Genomic DNA, 22,298 nt, shown 5'->3' with positions numbered 1-22,298 from the left:
AGCAATCACCGGACGGAGCTTTCTGCCGGGCTGTCTGTAACACCGTCCTTCTCTTTTTTACAGCATTGCGACACTTTCACAATGAATGCATGGCAGTATGCAAGGACTTGAGATGCTCCTTTCCTGATATCCAATTCCTTCTGCCAGCATGCAGGGCCTCTGTGTTCTAGAGCAAAGCAGCCCAACACTGTAGTGTTAAATACACCTCACCTGGCAGGACACATGTCCATGTCAGGGAACACCTTCCCAGCAATGAACAGCACCCTTGGGCTATGGAGGAGATGGGTAGGAAATGGCACAAACCTAAGAAGAGTCAGGAATGTGGCGAGGAAGAGCCAAGTCTCTGACTGGTACGTGAAGAGAAAGGGGTAAAATGCTGACATGTCAGACAACACGTAGCAAACAGGATGGTCTGTGCTTGCAAGTGGCACACTCCAACAGCCCCTGCACACCTAGCAGGAGGGAAACCCAGCGACTCCATCGCTCCTCTGAGCACAGAGGGGAGGTGGACAGTGGGTTCCTCTAGTCCAGAGGTCCAACACATGCCTCTGGCAGGAATCTGCATCTATTTTCACTCTTCAGTATCTAAAGGAGACAGAGGAACACCACTGGCTCAGTGCTCTCATCAATGCATACACCTACAACCGTAGCTGAGCGGCAGTGAAACTCCAGGGCATGCACTCATAGGTGAGGAACAGCCAGATCAAAGTGGTCCACCCGAAAGCAAGGCGGTACCAGTCAAAGAGAGGAGACACTGCCAATGGATCCAAGCACTACCTTCACCATCAAAGGGATATAGCCTCCTTCACCCAAGTGCCTGCCCCGAAGCCTAGAGGTCCTGGTTGTTTCTTAGGTGCACTAGATGATGAGGTAGCATTAGCAACCAAAGGTTGCTTGTGTTTACCCCTCTCCTGGAGGGGATTCGGCCCCAGTGAGCCAGGTGTTTGTCAGTGGATCGCTGCATTTCATACCCGAAGACGACGCAGATTCTTTAGCTAGTACAGGAAACGGTGGTCTGCTTTCTCCAAACACGTGGGCTGGCCCCCTATCTCTCCTCTGGCTGCCAGCCAGCTTACAGTGCCACTGTAATGCCCAGGTCCTCATCTCCAAAGCTAGCAACGGCTCTAGGCCACAACTTCTAAAACCAAAATACAGAAGCTCACGTATCTGAGGGCCGAGCAAGCAGTCCCTGAGGGAAACCGGCTCCTGGACAGAAGACAGACACTCTTAAGACATGGGGTAAAGCTCCTGGAGAAAAACTTGCCAAATGCTGCTGCACTCAAACCTCCTTCTCAGGCTCTGTTTGCAACAGGCATCAGCAGGAGACAGTCCGAGAGCACCCTTGAACTGTGAAGATGCCAGGAAGTCCATCAGAAACTTTATTCCTGGTCTTACAGAGGCACCCAGACACTGCAGCAATAGGGTAAAACTGTGCCAGAGCAGAAACATAGCTTGGGAGATCAGCTGGTGGGAGGACAGCGGCCATCTCTACTACTTCTCACAGTGCCTCAGCAGCACCTCAGCCTCTTCTGAGGACTGTCAATCTGAGCACCAACGTGGCAGAAGGCAACAGGTCTGTATCCACTACATCACCTCCAAGAGAAAGGCCCAAGGGTGCGGAGGGCTGGCAGAAGTGCTTCCCCCAACACTGGTTTGGACATGCTCTTCTGCAAGCCTGGCGGAAGTTACCTGTGGGACACTCGGACACAGCTATGAGCTACCAGCCAGCTGTCAGCACACACACTGAGACATCGGTGCACTGCTGGATGTATCCCAGCCTTACTTCCAATGGCCTCAAACTGTCCCTACATGGACAGAGACAATGGACCGCAGAGACTGCTAAACCTCACAGAAACACACATCAAAGACTTTGGTTTGACCACATGGTCTGGGCAGTTATGGGAGAAAACGCAAAAGCAGAGGTAGAGCAGTGAGCAGGATACAGGCAGGTGGCACAGCATTCCCGTCCTAGCAAAGCTGCAAATATGAACCAGAGAGGGGGATTTCTCCATCACTTGCAGATACTCTAGCTTTGTTAATCCTCTCTCCCTTGTGCTCCCTGGTGCAAGCTTGCAAGTTGCCTTAATAAAGCAAGACAAAGCATAAAGAAGCCCAGTTAAATTGTGATGGCTCCATGTCCCTCTACTTTAGCCAGGAATGCTGAACACTACTCCCAGGGGCCCGTGCTTGTCCAGAAATATTCCACTGTGCTACCTCGTCCGATTCTCATTTTCCCACGCCCTCTGTCTTAATCTGAGGGTAAGATCAGTATTTGATTAGCCACATAAGCTGCTGTTTCCTACTCTGAAATTTACTGTAAATATTTTTGAAACAAGAGCTTATCAATTGAAGCAGCCCATGCTGTGGACATCTAGCCATTAATAATAATGGCACTTCATGATTACAACACCCCCCCAAAATCCCACACACAACAAAAAAAGCAACAAAACAAAAAAAAACCATGTCGATCCCCAGCCTGGTACCAGAAACCCCTTCCCAGATTGTACCTGCTTTGGATTTTCGCCTCCTGTGAGGGTAGCCCACTCGCTCCTCCTCTCGCTCAGTCAAATATTCCCCTGTCTGGTATTTCCGACTTTTCTGTCGTCTCCTTTTCTTCCTTTTGATGTGGCTGTCATCTTCTTCCTCCTCCTCATTGGGCTCCCACAGCTGCCTGGGTGATTCCACTCTCCAGGGCAGCTCCCTGGTCCTCCTCGTGTAACAGCTGCTCCTCTCAGACAGAGACCTGTCCCTGGCCCTGCGACTATGATAGCGTGATGTCCTGTGGGATTTTCGCAGCTTGCAACGTTTCAAGGATGTCTCCTCCTCCTCCTCTTCCTCCTCCTCTTCTTCCTGATCCTCCTCCAGCAATGGTAAAATCTCCTGACCACTCACATCGCACTCTCCCGTCACACCAGCAGAAGAGCCAGCAATGCTTCCTGCAAGAGAGTGGGATTTCTAGCTGACAAAAAGGCCAAGAGTATCTATAAGAAAAACCTGCAAGGCAGGACAGAAGACAGGCACAAGGCTAACTAAACAGGGAAACGCTCACAGTCCGCCCAGGACTCCCACCTGGGTCCCCTGGCACTAACTCACCTGACTGACTGCGCGTCCGGCTGCTCAACACCACCGGAATGAAATCCCGAAAGTTGTTCTTGGGCTTCTTCTCAAGGTAACCTGTGGAGAAAACTGAGCCTTGAGAAAACATGCCACAGATCCGTGCACGCACATCTACTGGCCTGCGAAAGGCAGTCCAGCATCATGCTGCAGCTCTATTTTGGATCCCAACACGCTAAAGGAAGCCAGTAGTTCCAGAAGCTGTTCAGCTTCAGGGGAGCAGCGGTTTGGCCCCACGGGCATCAGGGCGACAGGAACAGCTGCAGACTGACCCTGCAAGAACGCATTGCCATTCACAAAAGTACCTTCCTCGTGGCTGTCCCCGCGGTGCGCCGGAGATGGGAACTCTGTCTTTGCTGGCCTTCTGCGCTTACGCTTTACCCTGAGGCTGTTGTGATCCTTCACTGATCCCAGGCTGGTTCGGCCTTCTCGTTTGCTGAGTTCATGCGGATTGTCATGGTGTTTTCGCCACTGCGAATGGAGGACACAGACTGAAGCTTGAGCTGCTGACTGACTGAGCTGGAGTAGCAAAGGAGAAGGGACAAAACGTTGTCCCCCACTCACCATGCTGGTGCCCTCCAGTGATTTTGACACCCCAGACCCGTTTTTGCTCTAGATAGCCTGCAGACACAGGTACATTAATCCACTGCCAGGTAATGCCAAAGAGCATGGGTGGAAAACCCTGTGCGCTCAGCTGCCCTCCCCTACGAGAGCTCCCTCCTCACCCCCCACCTCACCTGCTAACCTTCGCCATAACCCCACAGTCCCAGCCCATCCCACCCACCTTCCGGCCATGCACACTCCGGCTCCCCGATTTGCTTGGGGACTCCTCACTGTCCTGGGCTTGGCACTTCAGTCTCTTGTGGGCCTGCCTGGTGTCCCCATCCTGCTGCCGCTTGGACTTGCAGCGCACACTGCCCTCTTGCTTGATTTGGCCTGCTCCTTTGAGCTTGACCTCTGCAAAGGCCTGGGGAGCAGTCCCAGCTCGCAGGCAAGTCACAGAAGTAAATGACACGTCACACTCCACTCGCTCCTTCTTGACCCTGCACAGATCCACCTGACGCATGCACTGCAGGGGTTCTGCAGCTGGTGGCTCCTGGGAGCCTTCACAGCCTGGCTCCTTGCATTGACTCTCTGCAGCCACAGTGGGCACCTCTGAAATCATTCGCAGGTTCTGCTGCCCAGCTGCAGGCAGATCATGGGACAAATACGCTGCTAACACTTGGTTTTTGGGCTTTGCATCCAACTGTTTGAGGCTACAGCTCCCCTGGGGAGCCTCAGTCTGTACATTGCCCTCCTTACTGGAGTCAGCCTCTGGTTGCTCACACTCCTGACTCTTCTGAGTGTTGTCCAGCTTCCCCTTCCCCCCTTTCACATCCAAAGCACTGGTCTGAAGAGATGGACCTGCATCCAACGGGACTGGATTGGCCGGCTCCTCGTAGAGCTTGGGCAAGGCCCGGCAGCTCTTGCTCTTGGTGGCAGCTTCCCGTTCCTGAGGTGGGAGCCTGGGCAGCCCCTCTGGCAGGCTCTGGGCGGCTGTGCTGGACTCTGTGGGCTGGACGCTCGGGAATGTTGGGAGCTCACCTGCACCAGCTGGCTTGCAGGAGCTGTTCTGGTTTGGGGGTAGCTGCCCTGCTGTAGAGATGCCAATTGAAAGCAGGGGAGTTTGATGATAAGGAGACCAGCCGAGAGGCAGAAGCTGAGGATTGGAAGGTTTTCCATTCACGGGGCATCGTGGGTACACACTTCCCTGGCCGGGATTCCAGGTGGAGATGTCCTTGGACTGACACAAAGGAGCTCCTGGAACAACTCTGCCATGAAGATGTCTCCTGGCAGGATCCTGCTGTCCTTCTGTGCTGACCTGATTGGCTTTCTTCCCACAGGGAACCCCAGCGCTGCGAGGCTCTCCCTGATCGATGATGGAAATAGGCTCCTGCTTGGGAAGGTGGCGCGGGTCCCTGTTGAAGCTCACACCCGGGTCCTTGCTGAGCAGTAGCGAGGCAGGCACCGGGTTGGCGACGCCGACGTAGGTGCCCGGAATGGTGCTGATGAGCGTGGTGTTCTTCACCCAGGAGCCCTGCTCGCCGTTGCGCAGGAACTCAGGGAAGATGACTAAGGGAGGGGTGGTGCCGAGACACGAGGTGACACTGCTGCCCGTAGTCTGGGCTGCACGCTGGGACTTGGACAGGACCGTGGTGAGAAGTGCTTTACCGCTGGTGTGCACGGGTGTGAGGATGGGCATAGGAGGTGTTTTGCGCTGACTGGGTGGAGGCAGTTTCTGACGATTGGACTTGGAGGAGAGATCGAGAGGCATCTCGCTGCACTCTGGAGAGGAGACCATCTCACGCTCCAGCTGTGGAGGGGACTTCAGAGGAGAGAGCGAAGTGGCAGCAGCCCCAGGTGTGTGCGGCTCCGGAGCTGCTGGGGCTCTGGCTTGCGCACCGGTGCCAGAAGAGGGAGCAGCGCTCCCACACGATGCTGCCAGCGGAGGCTGGCTGGAAGAGAGGGAAGGGCCAGCGGTGGACGGGGGAGCACCCTCGGCAGCAGCCTGGGCACCGCTTCCGCCTGAGGGCGAAGGGCAGCTAAGCTGGTTCACCTCCACAGACACCACTTTGGCGTCTGAAGCCAAGGGTCTGGTGACAGAGAAGGTGTAGGGGTAGGAGCGCAACTCTGGGGAAGCGATAATGCCCGGCAGGCAACGCTCGTGTAGGTAGGAAGGCAGGACAGGGAGGGTGAGCGTGGAGGAGACCCCCAAGGTGGCTGGAAGTGTAGCCACACTGAGTGGCTGCCCACAGCTGGGTGGTGGGATGTACACCAGCGACTGGCTTGGGCTCAGAACTGCCCCAGCCTGAAAGGACAGGGGCAGTTTTTGCATAGCAGGGGCCTGAGATGGGGGAAAGCACACTCTGTTCAAAGTAAAAGTAGCGGGAGTGGAGGCAGAGGTGTTGCAGCTGGAGACAACCACAGACAATGTCCCTTCTGCCAGCACGCCTGGCCCTTGTGCTCCAGTGCTTGGGGTGGTTTTCTCCTTCTCAGCAGGCTCACTCTCTGGAGCCACAGAGCAGGCTGGAGGACCATCAGCCTGCTTGTCGCTGTGAGGATCTGCAGGTGTCCAGGCAGCATCAGCACCACTGCTCTCCTGCTCTGCAGCTCTGGGGATTGCAGGCTCCTGCCCTCTGCCATCCCCCTGGCTTGCCAGAGGGCCCAGGGCATCATCTTTCAGAGTCTTTCCCGCACACTCCGGCTTTGGGTTGGGATCAGGTGGCTGCTCTTCCAGTTTGGGTCCAAGCTTCTCCTCCACCTTGCCATCAGCATCCAGCCCCTGGGCACTGCTGCCACCACCACTGACTGCTGTGAGCTCCACCTGCAACAAGAAGGGAGAAGGTGTTCTTGAGAGCTGTGCAAGTGGCTCCTAGTGAAGCAGGCAGGACCTTCTCTCTAGCCCCCCCGCCAGGACACAGAGGCAGAAGTGGCAAACACTGCACCTAGGTGCCCCGCTCTTGAGAAGGGGCCCACAGGACCCACTAGGGTACATGCTCTTGCCTGTTCCGTAGGGAAAGGCCTTCTTGAACCCAGACATGCATGCAAGGAGCTCACCTCGGAAAGGCTGCTGCTGACGCAAAACTCTTGAGACCCCAAGTGCTGGGAGCTGCTTGTTTTAGACTCCTCATCAGAAAGGGGGGCTCTCCTAGCCGAGGAACAAGACACAGGATTACGAAACCCCAAGATACCCTCCCAGCATCCTACCCCTCCCTGTCTCCACATGGGACAGCAGCACAGCTGGCAGCCTGAAGAAGCATGCCTGCTCCAGGTAGCCAGCTCCTCATCACGACATGTTACACAGCAGGTACCGGCCACTGCAGGCTGATGGAGTGAGGAGCACTGCTGCCCACTGCAGTCCTCCCCCTCCCCAAACTCTGCCCACTGGATAGCACCTCCTCATGCATAAATGCTTACCCTATAGCTCCTACGGGCCTGATAAGACTTTCTCCATGGCCCAGCAACTCTGTGCACCTTCCTTACACACAGCCATTTTGACCCCCCCGGTCTCACCACGGGCCAGCCCAGCCCTCCCTGACTGCGCTGCGTCACAGCCCAGCACCACACACCCGCTCCTGTCCCCTCCACTTCCTGTTCTGCCCCACCACATGTTTCCAGTCCTATGCTGAGCCCCATCCTGCTTGTCTCTTCTTCCACAGGCACCTCCTCATTCCCATTCCTCCCTGCTCTAGCCCAGCCGTTCTCCTCCAGCCGCAGGTGGAGATCTCCCTCCAGCACCAAAGCTCTTCGGGTTCAAGCTGTCCTGGACGGGAGCAGCGGGTGTTTGCAGCCACCCGGATGTGCACTGTCCTGCTGACCTGCACGCGTCTGACCCTTTCTCTTTGGAAGACAGTTCCTGAGCGGAAAGCCTGAACTCAGGATAAGGACTGTGAACTCCACAGAAACGGGGTGCACCGAGGAGACAGCTGTCCTTATGATCCAGAGAAGACTGGACAGGAGGCAGTGCTCGTGTGTTCAGTGCTCCTGCCCCAGCAGCATCTACCGGTGGCGATTCTCTGGTCTTTAAGGGTCATTTAGACAGGCTACTGGTGCCAGGATAAAAGAGCTCAAGTTCAGTTTCTGCTGATGACGCGGTTTCTTCTGGATTTGCTCCCCTACCTCCCAGGCTTTCACAACAAAGTAACAGACACCAGCTGCGGGAGCGAGCTCTCTCTTCGGGCTCCCGTATCCCCAGCACCGGGACCCCGCTCCGGGCTGCCTCACGACCGCCACAGCGCAGCCCCCGCTGACCCTCCCGAGTCCCCGCGAGGGGCTCCTGCCCTCCCGCCCACCTCGGCGGCGGTTTGGCAGGGCCCTCTCCGGCCTGGCCTCCCAAGTCGGCCCGGCCACAGCAGGCCGAAGAGGACTGTCAGGAGCGAGGGCAGATCAGATCGCCGCGGCGGGCTGCGGCGCGGTGCGGGGAAGGAACGGTCGGCCGGGGCCAGGCCGCCTCAGCGCAGCCGCCGGGGCTCGGGTCCCCGGCGGCGGCAGGCCCCGGGGCCCAGCCGTGCGCCGAGGCAGGCCGGCCCCCGCCGGGGTGAGGGCGTCTGGCGGGGGGGAGCGGGGGTCCCGGAGCCGGGGTCCCGGTCCCCGCGGAGCCCTGCGGCGGGCGGAGCGGAGCGGGGCGGAGCGGGGCCGGGGCCGGGGCCGGCTCCGGCTCCACACAGGCGAGCGGCGCGGCGGCGGGACGCCAGGGGGCGCCCAAGCGCAGCTGGCTGCCCGCGGCACCGGCGGCGAGCGGCCGGGAGCTGGACAGCGGGCCCGGCCCCGGCCCCGGCCCCGGCCCCGGCCCGGTGCGCGGCCCGGCCGCCTCCCGCCCTCGGCTGCCTGCAGGGGCGGCGGGACCCGACCTGCCCCGCCGCCGCCGCCGCCACCGGGCCCGGGCCCTGTCAGCTGCCGGGACGGCCCCGGGAGCAGCCCCGGCTGCGGTGGTGCGGCCTGCCCGCCTCCGGCCCGGGACCCGGCCGGGGCCCCTCCGCAGGCCAGCCCGGTCCGCGGCGCGGCGCAGCGGGCGGGCGGGGAAGAGCCCGCGACCCCCAGCCGTAGGGGACGGGGAGAGCACGGCCGCCCCGTGCGACAGCCTCCTCCCGCGGGGGCGGCAGCCAAGGGAGAGCGCTCGGCTGCAGCCAGCCCGGTTTGCCCGTCTGGCTCAGACGCCCCAAACTTAAACGTTTATTGTAAACTAGGAGTAGCTCCAAGTGGTTTAGGAGAGGCAGAGGGCAACGCCATCCCCGGCGCTTATCTGAGGGACACACGGCGGGCCAAGCGGCTGCTGAGGGCTGAAGATGATCTCTGCCCGCGTTTCTGCCCCGAGCGAGAGTCTCGACTCTTCCCTGTCCTGCCGCTCTTCTGACTGGCCCTCGGAAGACTCGCCACCAAAAGCCTCAACACCCGCAGCGAGGAATGACAGGCACACACCGCCTTTGAGCCCGTAAAACTTTTCTGGCTACCACAAATGCGCTGAACAGAGGTAGTCTTCCTCAAGGAAGCCACAAACTGATCAGTTTCAAAAACAAGACCCCAGAGCTGTGGGAATAAAAAGGCGATGCAATGCCACGGGGCGGGCCAGGAACTCGTCTTGATCGATTCTGCCTCCCAGCCACTAATCCTCCCTAATCTCCTATTTGGTGGCATGTCACAACTCTCCCATCTAATCATTTGGTCTATACTAACCCTCCTGGGTCACCGAAAGCTCTTCTTAGCGGCTTGGCTCGCAGTGGGTCAAGCTCTTTCCCTCCCCTGGCAGTTAATAGCACAGGTCTGGTGAAGCCAATAGCACGTGCAGACAGACAAGTTGGCCTCATCACCCACCAGTGCCGTGGAGGCAATACAGCTACGCACAGCCAATGGTTCCTCTGCAGAGACCTCCAGCGCACTCTGCTTGGGAGCCTTCCTCGCTGGAGCACGGGATGTGGGGACCATTGCAGAATGCCATCATTTGATCACACATCCATCCCCTCCCTGTGGCTTTTTCGCATCTCAGTCCATTTTACACCCTAGTAAGAACGGGCTGAGCCAGCACCAGCTCCCTTCCTGTAACCTCTCCAGATCCCTAACTCACTTTCTCCGCTCTCTTCCTCCTTCCTCTATCACGCCACCCACGCACCTCACCTCTCCTCGTTGAGGCCACACATGCGAATCCGCTCTGTGCTGGTCCAGTTGTGCACCCCACTATAGAGAGGTGCCGTAGAGATCATGACAGCTGCTCGTCACCAACTGAGACCTGCTGGGGCTCGAGGGGCCACTCTGCCTACAAAAGAAAAACAGAGGATTGGTAACTCTCCCCAGAATGCTCACATTCAACCGTGCTTCAGAGAGCGTCATCCCCAGCTTCCCTGCCAGGCAGATGGGGTACAGCGCCCGAGATGCTACATGTCTGTCTGGAAGAGGGCTGGAAGAAATCAGCAGCACCTTGGGACAGAATCCACAGTCCACTCATCCTCACATTAAACAACGTTATTGCCAGAAAGCCTCTGGCTACCCTAAGGGTTTCAGACGGGTGTCTTCCCACACATACGCATCCCTCGAAAGATTCCTCCACTTTTCTTCTCCCTCTGGAGGAGCCTCCAGCACCGGGTAGCAAGCCTCAAGACAGAGCTTTACCCAAGATGATGGTCTGTTAAAATGCTGGCATCCCCAAGGCTTCATATGACTTTCATAAACCAGCACGTGGTGGGTTCAAGGGGGAAAGCCTCAAACAAGGAGGCAGCTGGGGGACCCTGGAGGGGAGCAAAGGTTTGCCAGCAGTGCCGTCAGACAGTGCCATCAAGTGATTATCCCCTCCCTCTGTCAGGAAGGTGCTGGTATTCAGTGGAGTTACGGGTGGAAAACATGAGGAAATCCAGAGATTTGCGAGCATCCAAGACGCACGGTCGGCTGGGTGGAGCTTTTGAGGGAGAACATTGCAGCCAATCGTGCAGCACTGGGTGTTCGAGCATTAAGGCAGCTTTGCTGCCCAAGTCGTATCAAGGAAAAAGCAATGAAGGAAGAGAGGATCTACTGTCCTAACAAGTGGAGTCGGTCGAACCGAGTTGGACTGACTGCAAAACACAGACATGCTGTCAAAGAGGTTCTTGGTTCAGAGAAATACTAAACACACAAAGATAAAGCAAGCACAGAGCCATGGCAATGTACTTGGTGCAGCGGGTGAGAGTGGGAAGAAGCTGGAAGTGACACGTGATCCCAAATCTCCGTCAGTTTTCTTTTCCCTGACTAACTCCTGGCGACACAAGCTCTGAACGGGACAAGAAGCAGCTTGCACCATCCATTTACACTGAAACGAGCTGCACAGGGATCTACCGGCCAGCAGCTCAAGGGATTGAGCTGTGGAACTGAATGACGACTCTGAATGCAGCTCCTGCCAGGTATCCTCACCTCAGCCCAAACATGCCAGTGGGGATCCTCCAGACAGAAAAGAAGGGCCAGGCACATAGGAGAATCGGGGCAACGCAGCTTGTTTGCAGAAAAGAAGCGACAGACCCGTCTGCACGTACGAGGGCACAAGTGAGCAAACAGACCACAGAAATCAGAGGCCAGGAGAAGAGGGGGAAACCTGCTAAAAGACACACGCTGTAAGATGGAAGAAATACTATATAATGAAGGGGGAGCCGGGCAGACGCTAAGACAGAGAGCAGGGTCATACCCAAAGAGAATGAGAGGTGGCTTGGAGCAGGAAGGGGAGGAGTCTTTCGATGCTTGGAGAGAAATGCAACATAAAGGAAATAGGGGAACAAACAATCTGCGGGGATTTCACCATCTTAGGCTAAACTGAAAGAAGGGGAGGAGAAAGGTTCTGCCCCTGAGCACAGTGGCAGGACAGATGTTCTGGGAGAAATCAAAAGGGACCTTCTGTGCAACGGGGGAAGGGGATGCGTACGGCTGCACGACGTGGAACAGGGGTTGGAGACGAGCTGAAGCCTCAAAGAAGCACAGATCAGGCGTAACCCGAGAATAGGTCTGGCAAGGGAAAGGTGATAACAGGGTGGTATAAGGAGCTGGGAGAAACAGTATGTTTTGAGTACTCAAGTAAGAGCTGGTCAACAGAGGAGGCACGACGGCCACGAGAAGAGAGCTGTGAGGACATAGCAACAGAGATAGACACTGTTTCGTGAATTCTTGGCCTCTATCCTCTACGGACGATGTGGGACATGTGCCAAAGACAGGCATTTCACAGGGAATGAAGAAGGAACAGAAGAGAAAAAGAACCAAGATTTCAAGTAAGAGAAAGAATAAAACAGAGGGAAAACAACAGACGTGGTGTCAAGCACAAACCAGAGCGAACAGTGAAAGAACAGCATCCTTAAGAAGGCAGACCAGGAAGTTTTATTGAGAAACGCAGGGATAAGCAGCCTCCCGATGCAACACCAAACCAGAGAGAGCAACTGCAGCCTCCCTGGGTCAGAACACACTTTCACTCGAGTTGACACAAGGAAACCGAGGAAATCTCTCGTCTACACTGGTGCAGCTTGAAGCGACTTTAAATGGATGTAATTAAACTAGTAGGAACCCCTTGGAGAACACAACTAGGGCATGGTTTCACATGCCTGTCTTCGAGTAGAAGAAGATGTTGAAGAAACTGTTGAAGCCTTTCTCTCCCCTCACCCCTTCAATCATGTCACTGAAACTGTGCAGTGTCCCAGTAAACTTGACCAGGGAGTTGATCTCTGTTTAAAACCTCCCCCCACCCCCACCAGCTGGACTGATTTTAACCCATACTAGCTCCTAGATCAGGTTCACCGAGAAGGAGAGAGGGCACAGCCTGGCACAGAATCTGCTTAATCCACTACATCTGCCAAAGGAAGTATATATGAAACCACAGTCTTATTTTGATTTAGCTAAATAGGTGCCCAGCCAATTCTAATTAACTCCAAAGAAAACTAGTTTAGAACAAAATAAGAACAGCATTTTGCATGGAGAAGCTCGTCGTGCGATATTAAAGCTCCTTCATCTCTCAAAACAAAACGTCCTCTAAGAATTGTGAGCAAGAAAGGTACCAAACACGTTCACCCCAACAACAAGCCCTCAGGAGAGATTTTCAGTGAAACTAATGTGGTGAATTAAAAGCAAGGGGGTTTTTTGTTCATTAAGGCAAAACCTCTCATTGTTTTGCAAAAGGAGGGGATGCTACTCTGCAAACCAGTCTCTTCCAGGCTCCAGAAAAAGCAAAGCAGAAGATGTTTTCCTTACAGTAAAAGCATGCTTTTACTCAGGTTAGCGATGACTTAATCCAACGGAACTTCCACGTGTAGCTAAGTCAAGAAATTACTATCTCTTCTGAAATACTGCTGTACAGCCGATGGAAACAAGTTGTCCTGAGATGAAGTTCTTCAGGAATGGATGTTTTCTAATAGTTATCTCTGGACAAATCCTCCTCCTTTCACTAAAATCCCAACAGCGCCAAGACAACTGTTGTTTCAACACAGGCCGAGCTGAGGGTGGCAGGACAGGCTGCCGTTGCCTTCACCTACCAGCTCCCACGCAGCTGAAGAGAATTAAGCCCACGTAATCTCCATGCTGACCCCTGTTAAAATCCTGCCGGCTCCCCGGCTCTCAGGGATCCTAACTTGAGTTGCCCGAGGTGAGGCTTCCTAATTAAGTCTTCTGCTGCAACACTGCCCCTCACACTCCCATCCCAGCGTTAATGCAGCAGAGGGGTACGGGAGTTACAAAGTAGATTCGCAAGCTATCCCGCTGAAAGCCAGCCTCCCCCTGCAAATAACAGTGATTCCTCAGCCAGATCAGTTCCCTGACCTGACTCAACACTCAGCTTCTCAATCGCTTCCATTGGCAAATACATAAAGCAACTTCTCTGGGCTGCCACCTAACTTCCAGCCACAGGTAGCAAAGAGTTTGTTTTTTTACCAGAAGGTTTGGTACTGTCGGGGTTTGCCCTAACAGATGTCACATCTGCGTTGCCACCTGATCTAACCCACTTTCAAACTGCTTTGATCAGGCCAACCAGAGCCACGATCTTCTACAGGCATCCACCTTGACAGCAGCTGGGGTGGACCCAGACCCACAGGTACAGAAAGGGGGCTTTTCCCAGTTCCTCACAGAGACAACTTGTGCCAGCCACTTCTTCACAGTGCAAATGCATTCTGCTTTAGGACCGTGCTGCCTTGACCCCCCAAGAAGCTTTTCACATATTTTCCTGCTCTGTACGTTTCTGAGTACTAAAGCAACTTGGATTTCAAGATGCTTACCTTCCCTCTCCCTGATCCCAGCACCAGCACATGAGCTATGTGCCAACAGATCGCCACTGTTTCAGCTGCACCCTGCCTAGGCAAGCACAAGATGACAGGTACTGAAATGCCAGCAGCCAGACTCCTAAAATCCCCCAGCGGAAGACTTCCCTCCGCCTGGGCTCCGGACAGGCATCTCATCCCCCAATGCAGGTAGGAGAGCGCCGTTTGACGGCGTCAAGCAAAGGCCCAACGAGCAGCGACGTGCACCGCAGCTGGAGTTCAGACGATGGCACAAGCTCTCCCGGGGCGAATAGCAGCTTCGCCTTTCCCCGCTGCACGAGCGGCAGCTGCGGCACGAGCCTCGTGAGGCCAAGGGCCAGCTCTGGAGATCCCACTGTGGATCACGTCAGTAGGAACATGGTGCAGCTCAACAGACAAAGCGATGCGTTCGGCTGGGCTCTGGGGCCTTTATACGGGCACGGTAAAACACTGCCCGTCAGCGGTGCCTCCTTTTGCACTGGCGGCACTCTTGGCTGCTGCGTTAAACGGACCAACGGCACAGAGGAAGGAAAGGGAGACTTCCCAGCCTTAGGGTAACGAAAATGAGAAAGCCCAACACGTCCCTCTGCAGCAAGAGACGGGGAGGACGCGGTCGCTTGCCTTTCCAAGGTGCTGTACGGTTCCTTTGGCCAGGGGGCACTGTGGAAGGCCGGGAGGGATGCACTTTGACCCTGGAAACACACCCGCAGGAGATACCTTTATAACATTGATTCCCAGAGAGCAGCAAAACCTCGAAGGCAGGGGATTTTTTCCCCTCCGGCTGGCTACAAAATAAAAAACTAGGTCGGCTGCTGGAAACTCAAGCGGGACTCGCCGCTCGGAGCGCGTTGCCTGCAACCCGGCTACTTCGATGGGAGCAAAAGCAGCGGCATGAGGCAGCACGTGCCCCTGCGGCTCGTTCAGCGGGGCTCAGACGGGCCAGAAGGAAACGGCCTGTGTCAACGGGAACGGTCTCCTTCCCTTGCGATAGTTTATTCACTTTGGCAATCTTCGTTGCCATTAGTAACACAGGCAAGAAATTATATTTGTTTTTATATGTGATTGTCAGGCGTCCATTTGAGGTACAGAGGTCCAGAGCAAGTGCCAATCCCAAGAGTTGCCCGAGATCCCTTAACAGGGATTCAGCTCTGAGCATGGCTTCAGAAAAGCCCTTTAAAGCAAACCGCTTGCAAAAAAAAAAAGAATTTAAATAAAAAATTAAAGTAAAAAACCATGACAGCCCTCTCACAGGACTCACAACGGGCACGATCCACAGCAAGGGAAAAAATTAAACAGGAAAACTGAAAAGAAGGAAACAGTTTATCTTATATTATGTTACCCCTCAGGCAGAGGTCAGAAACTGTAGCAGAATTGACCAGGAACAGCTAGTGTGGAACAAAATCTAGCTGGGCCACCTCCACTGCCCGTCTACGTGGGAGCCAGTGCCAGGTGCAGGGTCCAGCCCGTGGCCCGCACGGCAGCCCCAAGCTCAGTTTGGGTTTCCCACCGGCCACACAGCAGCCCCGACTGCTGCGGAGCTGAGCCAGGCTTTGCCTACACGCATTTGCTTAAGCTGATTTAAAGACACAGCAACACCGCAAGTAATTATAGATACTCAGCGCGATGAATTGGAAATAAAAAAGGCAAAATCCATCCTCATTTAAAAAAAAAAAGTTTGCTGCATGTTCAATAGTCCTTTAATAATAAGTCCTAGCTGCTGGATGGCTGGTGTCACCAAGCCCTCGCTCACTCAAGACAACCTGGCTGTCCCCACGGAAGCCCACTGTTGCCTATTTTCAAGGACTGAAAAAAAGAGCCACTAAGGGCAGATAGCGTTAAAAAATTTTGTATCTGAGAAGGTGCGCGTCGTCCGAAACGTGGCAACGGGAGCACAGCCTCCCATCCCCAGGAGAAGAGCTGGCACGCCAGAGCCCAGGGATCCCAAGATCGGCTTCCTTCTGAAGGCCAAACCACGCCAGAGCCTGCCTTCCGAAACCCTCCCGGAAACGCATCTCCAGAGCCAGGTGACAGCGACGGAGCCGGTGCCCTCGACAGGTACCAGGCAGCCCCCAGCACTGCAGTGGCACCAGCGAAACCCAAAGGCTGGCGACGAAAAAGGCAGGGTGGGGAAGGGGAGGCTGATGCAGGCATGGCAAAAAAAGATGCAGATGAGCCGCAAAGGGCGCGGGATGCACCGGCCCTTCCCTCACGCAGATCCCCCCCCTAACTCCAGCGGTGGCCGGCAAGGACGAGGGTGCTGGAAAGCGGATGCTCTGCAAGGAGGAGAAACTTGCTTCCTCTTTATTTTAGCCTGAAAGACCTTTTCCCGGTGCTTTTCTGAACCGGCTTCACCCACGCTTGGGTGAAGGTACCGATGCTGCTCACCGAGGAGCCAGCAATAAACCTCCCGAGTACCGACACACTCCATCGAAGGAGTTTTGGTTTCCTCCCCGGCGAGGGCGGCAGGAAGCGCCTCCTCCTCCTGCCCGGTCCTGCCGCTGCCCGACCATCACCCTGGGCACGGGCAGGGGGCACGGCCGCCCCCACCGCACCCGCAATCGGGCTCGGGGGGGCGGCGGCGGCGGCGGAGCGGCACCGCCCCGGCCCGAACCCAGCCTGACGTACCGGGGCTGGGACCGCCGGGAGGAGGCGGGGGTGTCCCCTGCCCGAGCCCCCCCTCCCCGCCGCACGTCCCGCTCCCCTCGGCCCGGGCCCCTCGCCCCGCGGGGGCGCGGCACGGCCCACGGCCCCACGCCGCGGCCCGGCAGGGCCCTCCCGCCGGGACACGCCGGCCCCCGCGGCCGCTCCGGGGGCTTCGCGCCGCAGCCCCGCCGGGGGCCAGGCCCCGCGGCGCTGCCCCGCGCCGGCTCCCGCAGCACCCCGCCCCCCCCGGTGCCCGCCCCGGCTCAACAGTTGCCCCCGGGGCCGCTCCCCAACGGAGCTCGGCGCTGCCACCGCTCGTCCCGCGGCCCCGGTGGCCGCGGCCGGGCCCCCCGCGCTGCCGCACCGGGGCAGCCCCGAACATGGAGGTGGCGGCGGCGGCGGCGTCCGCGCTGCCCCCGGGGAGGGCTCTTCCGCCATCGCCCGGCCCCCGGCCGGCCGGCACCCCGGAGCCGCTGCCGGCGCGGCCGGCCCCGGGGCACGGCGGCCGCCGGGGCAGGCTGGGGCCACGCCGCCAAACTCCGCGAGCGCCCGGCCCCGCCGTCCCGCCGCTGGCGGCCGCCGCCCCGGGAGCGCTGCGCTCCGGCGGCCGCCCCGCCCCGCCGCGGCGCCCCGGGACCCCCCCCCCCGCGCCGACCCGGCAGCGGCAGGTGCCGCCGGGGCCGGGGCCGGAGCCGGAGCCGCCGCGCCGGGCAGGGGAGCGGCACGCCGCGCCGTCGCGGGGCAGGGAGCGGAGCCCGTTGCCCGCCCCCCCCCACCCCCCCCGGCCCGGCGCTGTCAGTGCCCGCCGCTGTCCCGCCGCAGGACGCTGTCCGCCCCCCCACACCCCGGCCGCCCCCCCACGGGGGGGTGTCCCGGGACCGTTTCCATGGAGACCCCGTCCAGCCGGGCGGGGGGGGGGGGGGGGGTCGGGCCGCTCGCTGCCGTCCGCCTACCCCCCCCCCCCTCCTCCAGCGGTGGTTGCGGGGCCGAGCGGGCCCGGGGTGCCCGGGCAGCGGGGGCCGGGCGTCCGGCGCGGGGCGGCGGGGCGGAGTGGAAGGGGGGGGGGTGGCGGTGGTGGCGGTGGGTTGGGGGGGGTGGGGGGGGCGGGCACGCACCTGCTTCCCGAGCCGGGCGGGCGGCGGCGGGGGGTTGGGGCGGGGGGGGGCGGCGGGCCGAGACGGGCCCCCCTGCCCGTAGGCGGCGGGTCGGACAGTGGGGCGCTGCGAGCGGCGGTTCGGCGGTTCGGCGGCGGCGGAGACACTGGCAGCGGCAGCCGGAGTGTGAGGGCGAGAGCGAGCCGCCGCCGCGGGGGCTGACGGGAACTGTAGTCCGGTAGCCGCCGGCCGGCCGGCCGCCGCGCCGCCCCGAGGACTGCGGCTCCCGGCGTGCCGTGCGGCCAGCCCTGCCCGCGCGGGGGGGGCGGTGGGGGGGGGGGGCTGTGCGGAGCCAGCCGAGTCCGGAGAGGGAACGGGCGGGCGGGGAGGGAGGGAGGGGAGGGGGCTCCGCGCCCGGCACAGCCCGCGGGAGGGGGCGCGGGGGGAGGCCGCTCCCGCCCGGGGAGGGGCCGCACCGCTCCGCGCTCCGCGGACGGCACCTCTGGGCGGCACGGCGCGGCGCGGAACGGCACGGCACGGCACGGCGCGGGGGGAGCCCCACGCACACACACACATACACACACACACGCCGCGCACACACACGCCCGACCCCGCGCCGGGGCACCGGCGCCCGCACCGGGGAGCGGCGCTCGCTCCGCACCGGGGGGAGGAGGAGGAGGAGGAGGAGGAGGAGGAGGCAGCGGGGGCGGGCGCTCGCTCCACGCCCGGGCAGCGGCTGGGCGCCCGGCAGCGGGCAGCGCCCGACGGGCAACGCCGGCAGCGAACGCGGCGTCCGCAGCCCCGGTGCCCGCCGCCGGGCGCAGACCCGCCGGGCCGGGCCGGGCCGGCGGAGCGGGCGCGGAGCCGCCTGCCCGGCCGAGGTGGGCGCGGGGCCCCCGCCCCGGCGGCGGCGATGGCGCTGGGTAGCCCCCCCCACCCCACCCGCCGCCCCCCTTCCCGGCCCCGGTGCACCGCCGGGCGGGCAGCGCTGCGGGGCGGGGGGCGGCCCCGGGCGGGGGTCGAGGCGCCTCCCCCGCGCCATGCGGGGCACCGAGCGGCACGGCACGGCACGGCGGCTGGAAGTTTCTCACCGGCCCCCGCCCGCGGCACCCGGGGCCCGCAGGCCCGGCGGCCGCCGCGCACACACACACACACAACCCCCCCCCGCCCTCCGCGGTGCCCGGCGCGGAGCGGCCCCGGCGGTGCCCGGCCGCGCCCCCGGCCTGCTCCGGCCCGACCGCCTCGCCGGGCCCGCCCCGCACCGCCCCGGCGACTGACAGCCTCGCCCGGCCCGGGGCTGCGCCGGCCCCGGCCCCCGCCCGGGCCTCGGGGACCCGCGGCCCCGCAAGCGCCCCGGCGCGGCCCCGCCGCCCGGGCACCCCGCCGCCCGCCCCCGGCCCTGCCCGGCCCCGGCCCTGCCACGCCGCCCTGGGCCGTGCCCGGGCTGCCCGGCCCTGCCCGGGCCCTGCGCAGGCACCGCCCCGCTGCCCTCTCCTCTGCCCCGCTGCCTGACACGGGCAGCCCTGCCTGCGCCCGGCCTCGCCCCCCGCCCATGGTCCCGGCCTTCCCTCCGGTCCGGCCCCCGCTCCCCCCCTCCGACGCCTCCGGCCTGGCGGCTGCCGCCCCCCGCGCACCGGCAAACCCGCCCGCCTCCGCGACCTTTCGCTGCTGCCCGCCGGGGGCGGCGGCGGCGGCGGCGGCGGGGGGGGGCTCCCCGTTTCTGCACAATCCGGACGGGCAGGGAGGAGGGACGGGCCGAATCTTGCCCCCCGAGTCCGCGGCGCGGGGGTCTGCGGGGTGGGGGGGGGGGGGGTGCAGCCCGGGCTCGTCCCGGGGCGCAGGCGGACGAGGCAGGGCCCGTCCTGCCGGGGGCGAGCGGGCGGGGGTTGGGGGGGAGCAGAGAGGGTCGCGGTGTCACCGGACGGGGACGGGGGGGGGCAGCGGCAGCACCGCGCTCCGGTGGGGAGCGGCCCCGCGGCAGGCTCTTGGGGGACGGTACCGGCCGCGGCGGGCGAGGGGCCGGGGGCTGCACTGGGAACGGGGGACCCTGCTCCCCCCTCCGCCTCCGGCAGGGCTTGCGGGGTGCTGGGGCGTCGGGGGGGGGTCGGACTGCTCCTGCACCGCGGCCCCATCGTGAGTGCCGGGGGGCCCGGGCGGGCCCCCTCCCCGTGCCCGTGGGGTCCCCTGCAGTGCGGTGCTGCTCCCGGAGGTGCGGCCGGGACCCCACCGCTCTGCTGCGGGGCGCGTTTTCTCTCCCGGATTTGGCCTGTCCGAGGGCAAAGTCTCTTCTCAGCTCGGCATGTGTGATGTCCGGGGCCGTGCCAGAGGTGGGCTTATCCCATAGGGCACGGGCGACCGGGGTGTCTCCCCCAGCTGGCACATCTAGGGTGGCACCCACACCCTGGCATCACCTCCTGCTGCCGGGAGCACCCTCCGCCGCCCTAGCGCCAAACCTTGCCTCTGCCTGAGAAGGGGGAAAAAAAATACCTTAGGAAGGGATCGAGCTCTTTTTTTTTTTTTTTTTTGCCAGAAAGGCCGCAACAGCCTCGGGCAGGAGATGGCACATTGCCCCTTTGGGGGCGCGAGTACGGTCTGGGGGTGGTTTGGGGCACAGGGCCACGGGCAGGATGGTGCTGAGTGGGCAGGGTGTGCAGGTTGGGGTGAGGTTCGGTAACTGCAGGCAGCGCTGCAAAGGGTAGCAGGGTGAAATGCCAGGGGCTGGCAGCACTAGGGGAAGGCGGAGAGCAAGGATGAAGCCAAGGAAGGCCGGGAGGGAGGACACCCTTCCTGCAGAGGGAAATTACTGAGTTTCTCCCCCGTGACACCCATACCTTCTCCTACCTGTTGCCTCCAGCCAGGCCATGGGCAGATAAGATGCTCAAAGAGGCGTTTCGGAGGCTGGGCAGATGGTTAGGAAGCCAGGCTGGCACAGACTGCAACAGGCGCACGACCGGCCCCGGGTTTATAAGGACCTACCTTATTTGCATCCTGGTGCAATTAGAAACAGGCGGTTTGAGTAATGGCTTCATCCTGCAGCTGGCCTCGCCCCATCCCTGCAGGAATTGCGCTTAGGGATGGAGGGTGCCGGCCGGGAGGGCTCTGCATCCCACCATCGCATCCTCTAACATCACTCTGCTCCTTCCTGGTTTAATTAGAACCCACTCACAATTTACCGTCTTCAGGATGGGATAATTTGCATCCAGGAGCTTTAAAAGGTGGTGCTGAAAAATTCTGTGGCTCTCACGTTAGTGTTCCGGGGAAACTGGAAAGTTTGGGGAATAAGGAGCATCCCTCATTGGGGAGTGTGATTCATCGGACGGTGGCCATGGACTAACTTGCAGAAAGGCCAACATGAATTATCTACCAATCCGCACTGCAAAAATACGATCGGGAACACGCACCAGTAACTTCTCAACAGAAAAAAGCCAGGCTGCCTGCGATGGGTGGAGCTGGAGGCTCATTTTAACTCGCCTCCATCTCAGGGATACATCTCCCGGGAGCCTGTCCAGCCACGGGCAGCGCGGGAAGCAGCGGACAGCCCTGGGCTGCTGCCTTGCCTCGGCATTTCCTCGGCGCTGCCTGCCCAGGCAGCAGGACACCTGCCAAACTCCGCAGGTCCGATGGCACCCAAGTGCTCTCCGAGTGCTCAGGGTGGTCCCCAGATGTAAGGGGCTGCGTGTCCTCTGCCTGCTGTGGTCCCCTGAGCCATCACAACTCGAGCACTTGGCTCTGACCTGGCCTGCAGTCGACCTTGCTGCTGCTTTTGTTATTCCGGCTTCATTTTGTTTCTTCTTTTTATTTATTTCGCCCCTTCCCTCTGGTTTTTGGGCAGGATCCGCATTACTCCCCAAGCCAGAAAGGGAAACGCGTTGGCTAACGCACCCAGCCAAGCACTGGCCACAGTGACGCCGCGGGCACACGGCACGCTCCTCTCGCTGCCAGGCCCCAGGTGGGGAGACCTCGAACCTGTCTGGGGACCATTTCGGTCTCTCTGCCTGTCCCCAAGCGGCTCTCCGCCTCTCCAGCTGGGCTGCTAGGCCAGGAGACGCAAACAGATACCTCCGGTTCGGCAGGGCAACTCGGAGCCTTCTCCTCCCGCAAGGGTGGTGGCAGCTGGTGGTGGTGGGGTCAGCTTGTAGCTCCTGGCGCCAGGAGAAGAGCAATGGGGGTGATACCTCGCGTGTGCTGTGACTCCACGTCCAGCTGTCCACCCCACAAGCGCCTTGTCACCGGGCTGGCCCTGCATTGGACATCCCAGCTTCAGGGCTTGGGCATCGCTGGGAAGATGGAGGAACCAGCCCCGAGGCCAGGGAGGGGGTTTCCCATTAGGACAGACAAGGCGTCCATTGCCACAGGGTCTGGGGGTCTCTCTCTGGGTTTCTTGGAGCTTTTCCTTCTGCTCCGAAGAAGGAGCCTCTGTGCTGCTCCATCCGTGGTGGACAGACAGCTCACCTGGGTTTTACTGGCGTAGTAACACCGATGAGAGGCGTCAGCTCTAACGACAGACCTTGCCTTCCCGCTTTCCACGGGCCATCCCCACTCCAGTGACAAACATCTTTTGCGGCATGTTTGAAAGTGCAGCTGAAAGATGACAACCTCGTCGGAGCAGCTGCCTTCTCCTCCTGCCTGCTCGCGCCTGGGGGACAGAAAAGAGTGGGCAGGAAGGCCACGAGTCCTGCTGGGG

General features: G+C 60.4%; 2 protein-coding genes across 3 annotated transcripts in view; both read right to left on the bottom strand.

Moving 5' to 3' along the window:
* The window catches only part of BCORL1 (BCL6 corepressor like 1), a 30,577-nt gene extending 12,771 nt beyond the window's left edge, over positions 1–17,806 (bottom strand). The window contains exons 1-7 of one of the 2 annotated variants that reach the window (XM_069810772.1): positions 17,636–17,806; positions 9,766–9,904; positions 6,712–6,802; positions 3,899–6,478; positions 3,420–3,633; positions 3,094–3,174; positions 2,508–2,936 (exon numbers count right to left, since the gene is read on the bottom strand). In XM_069810772.1, the coding sequence (XP_069666873.1) occupies positions 2,508–2,936; positions 3,094–3,174; positions 3,420–3,633; positions 3,899–6,478; positions 6,712–6,802; positions 9,766–9,851 (3,481 nt within the window). In that variant the 5' untranslated portion in view covers positions 9,852–9,904; positions 17,636–17,806. The remainder of the gene's footprint in view (positions 1–2,507; positions 2,937–3,093; positions 3,175–3,419; positions 3,634–3,898; positions 6,479–6,711; positions 6,803–9,765; positions 9,905–17,635) is intronic. The other variant, XM_069810773.1, reaches the window with a different exon arrangement.
* On the bottom strand, positions 16,387–19,746 carry LOC138690785 (collagen alpha-1(I) chain-like). The gene is made up of 3 exons (XM_069811683.1): positions 18,706–19,746; positions 17,636–18,602; positions 16,387–17,312 (listed from the first exon to the last, which is right to left on the bottom strand). Exons 1-3 carry the CDS (start codon positions 19,744–19,746, stop codon positions 16,387–16,389), a joined length of 2,934 nt encoding a protein of 977 aa, XP_069667784.1.
* Between the last annotated feature and the right edge of the window lie 2,552 nt (positions 19,747–22,298).

The sequence above is a fragment of the Haliaeetus albicilla genome, chromosome 23 (assembly GCF_947461875.1).
Source record: "Haliaeetus albicilla chromosome 23, bHalAlb1.1, whole genome shotgun sequence".
Taxonomy (NCBI): domain Eukaryota; kingdom Metazoa; phylum Chordata; class Aves; order Accipitriformes; family Accipitridae; genus Haliaeetus; species Haliaeetus albicilla.
The sequence above is the reverse complement of the archived record's forward strand: the minus strand, read 5'-3'. Positions and strand labels throughout refer to the sequence as shown.

Bases quoted from the DNA above. Each gene is read 5' to 3' on its own strand.
- LOC138690785 (XM_069811683.1), bottom strand. From the start codon at position 19,746: ATGGGGCCGCGGTGCAGGAGCAGTCCGACCCCCCCCCGACGCCCCAGC. The intron at 18,603-18,705 runs GTGAGAAACTTC...CCCGCCCCGCAG, and splicing joins GGTGCCGCGGGCGGGGGCCG to CGCTGCCCGCCCGGCGGTGC. The intron at 17,313-17,635 runs GTGCGTGCCCGC...GGGCACTGACAG, and splicing joins CCGCCCGGCTCGGGAAGCAG to CGCCGGGCCGGGGGGGGTGG.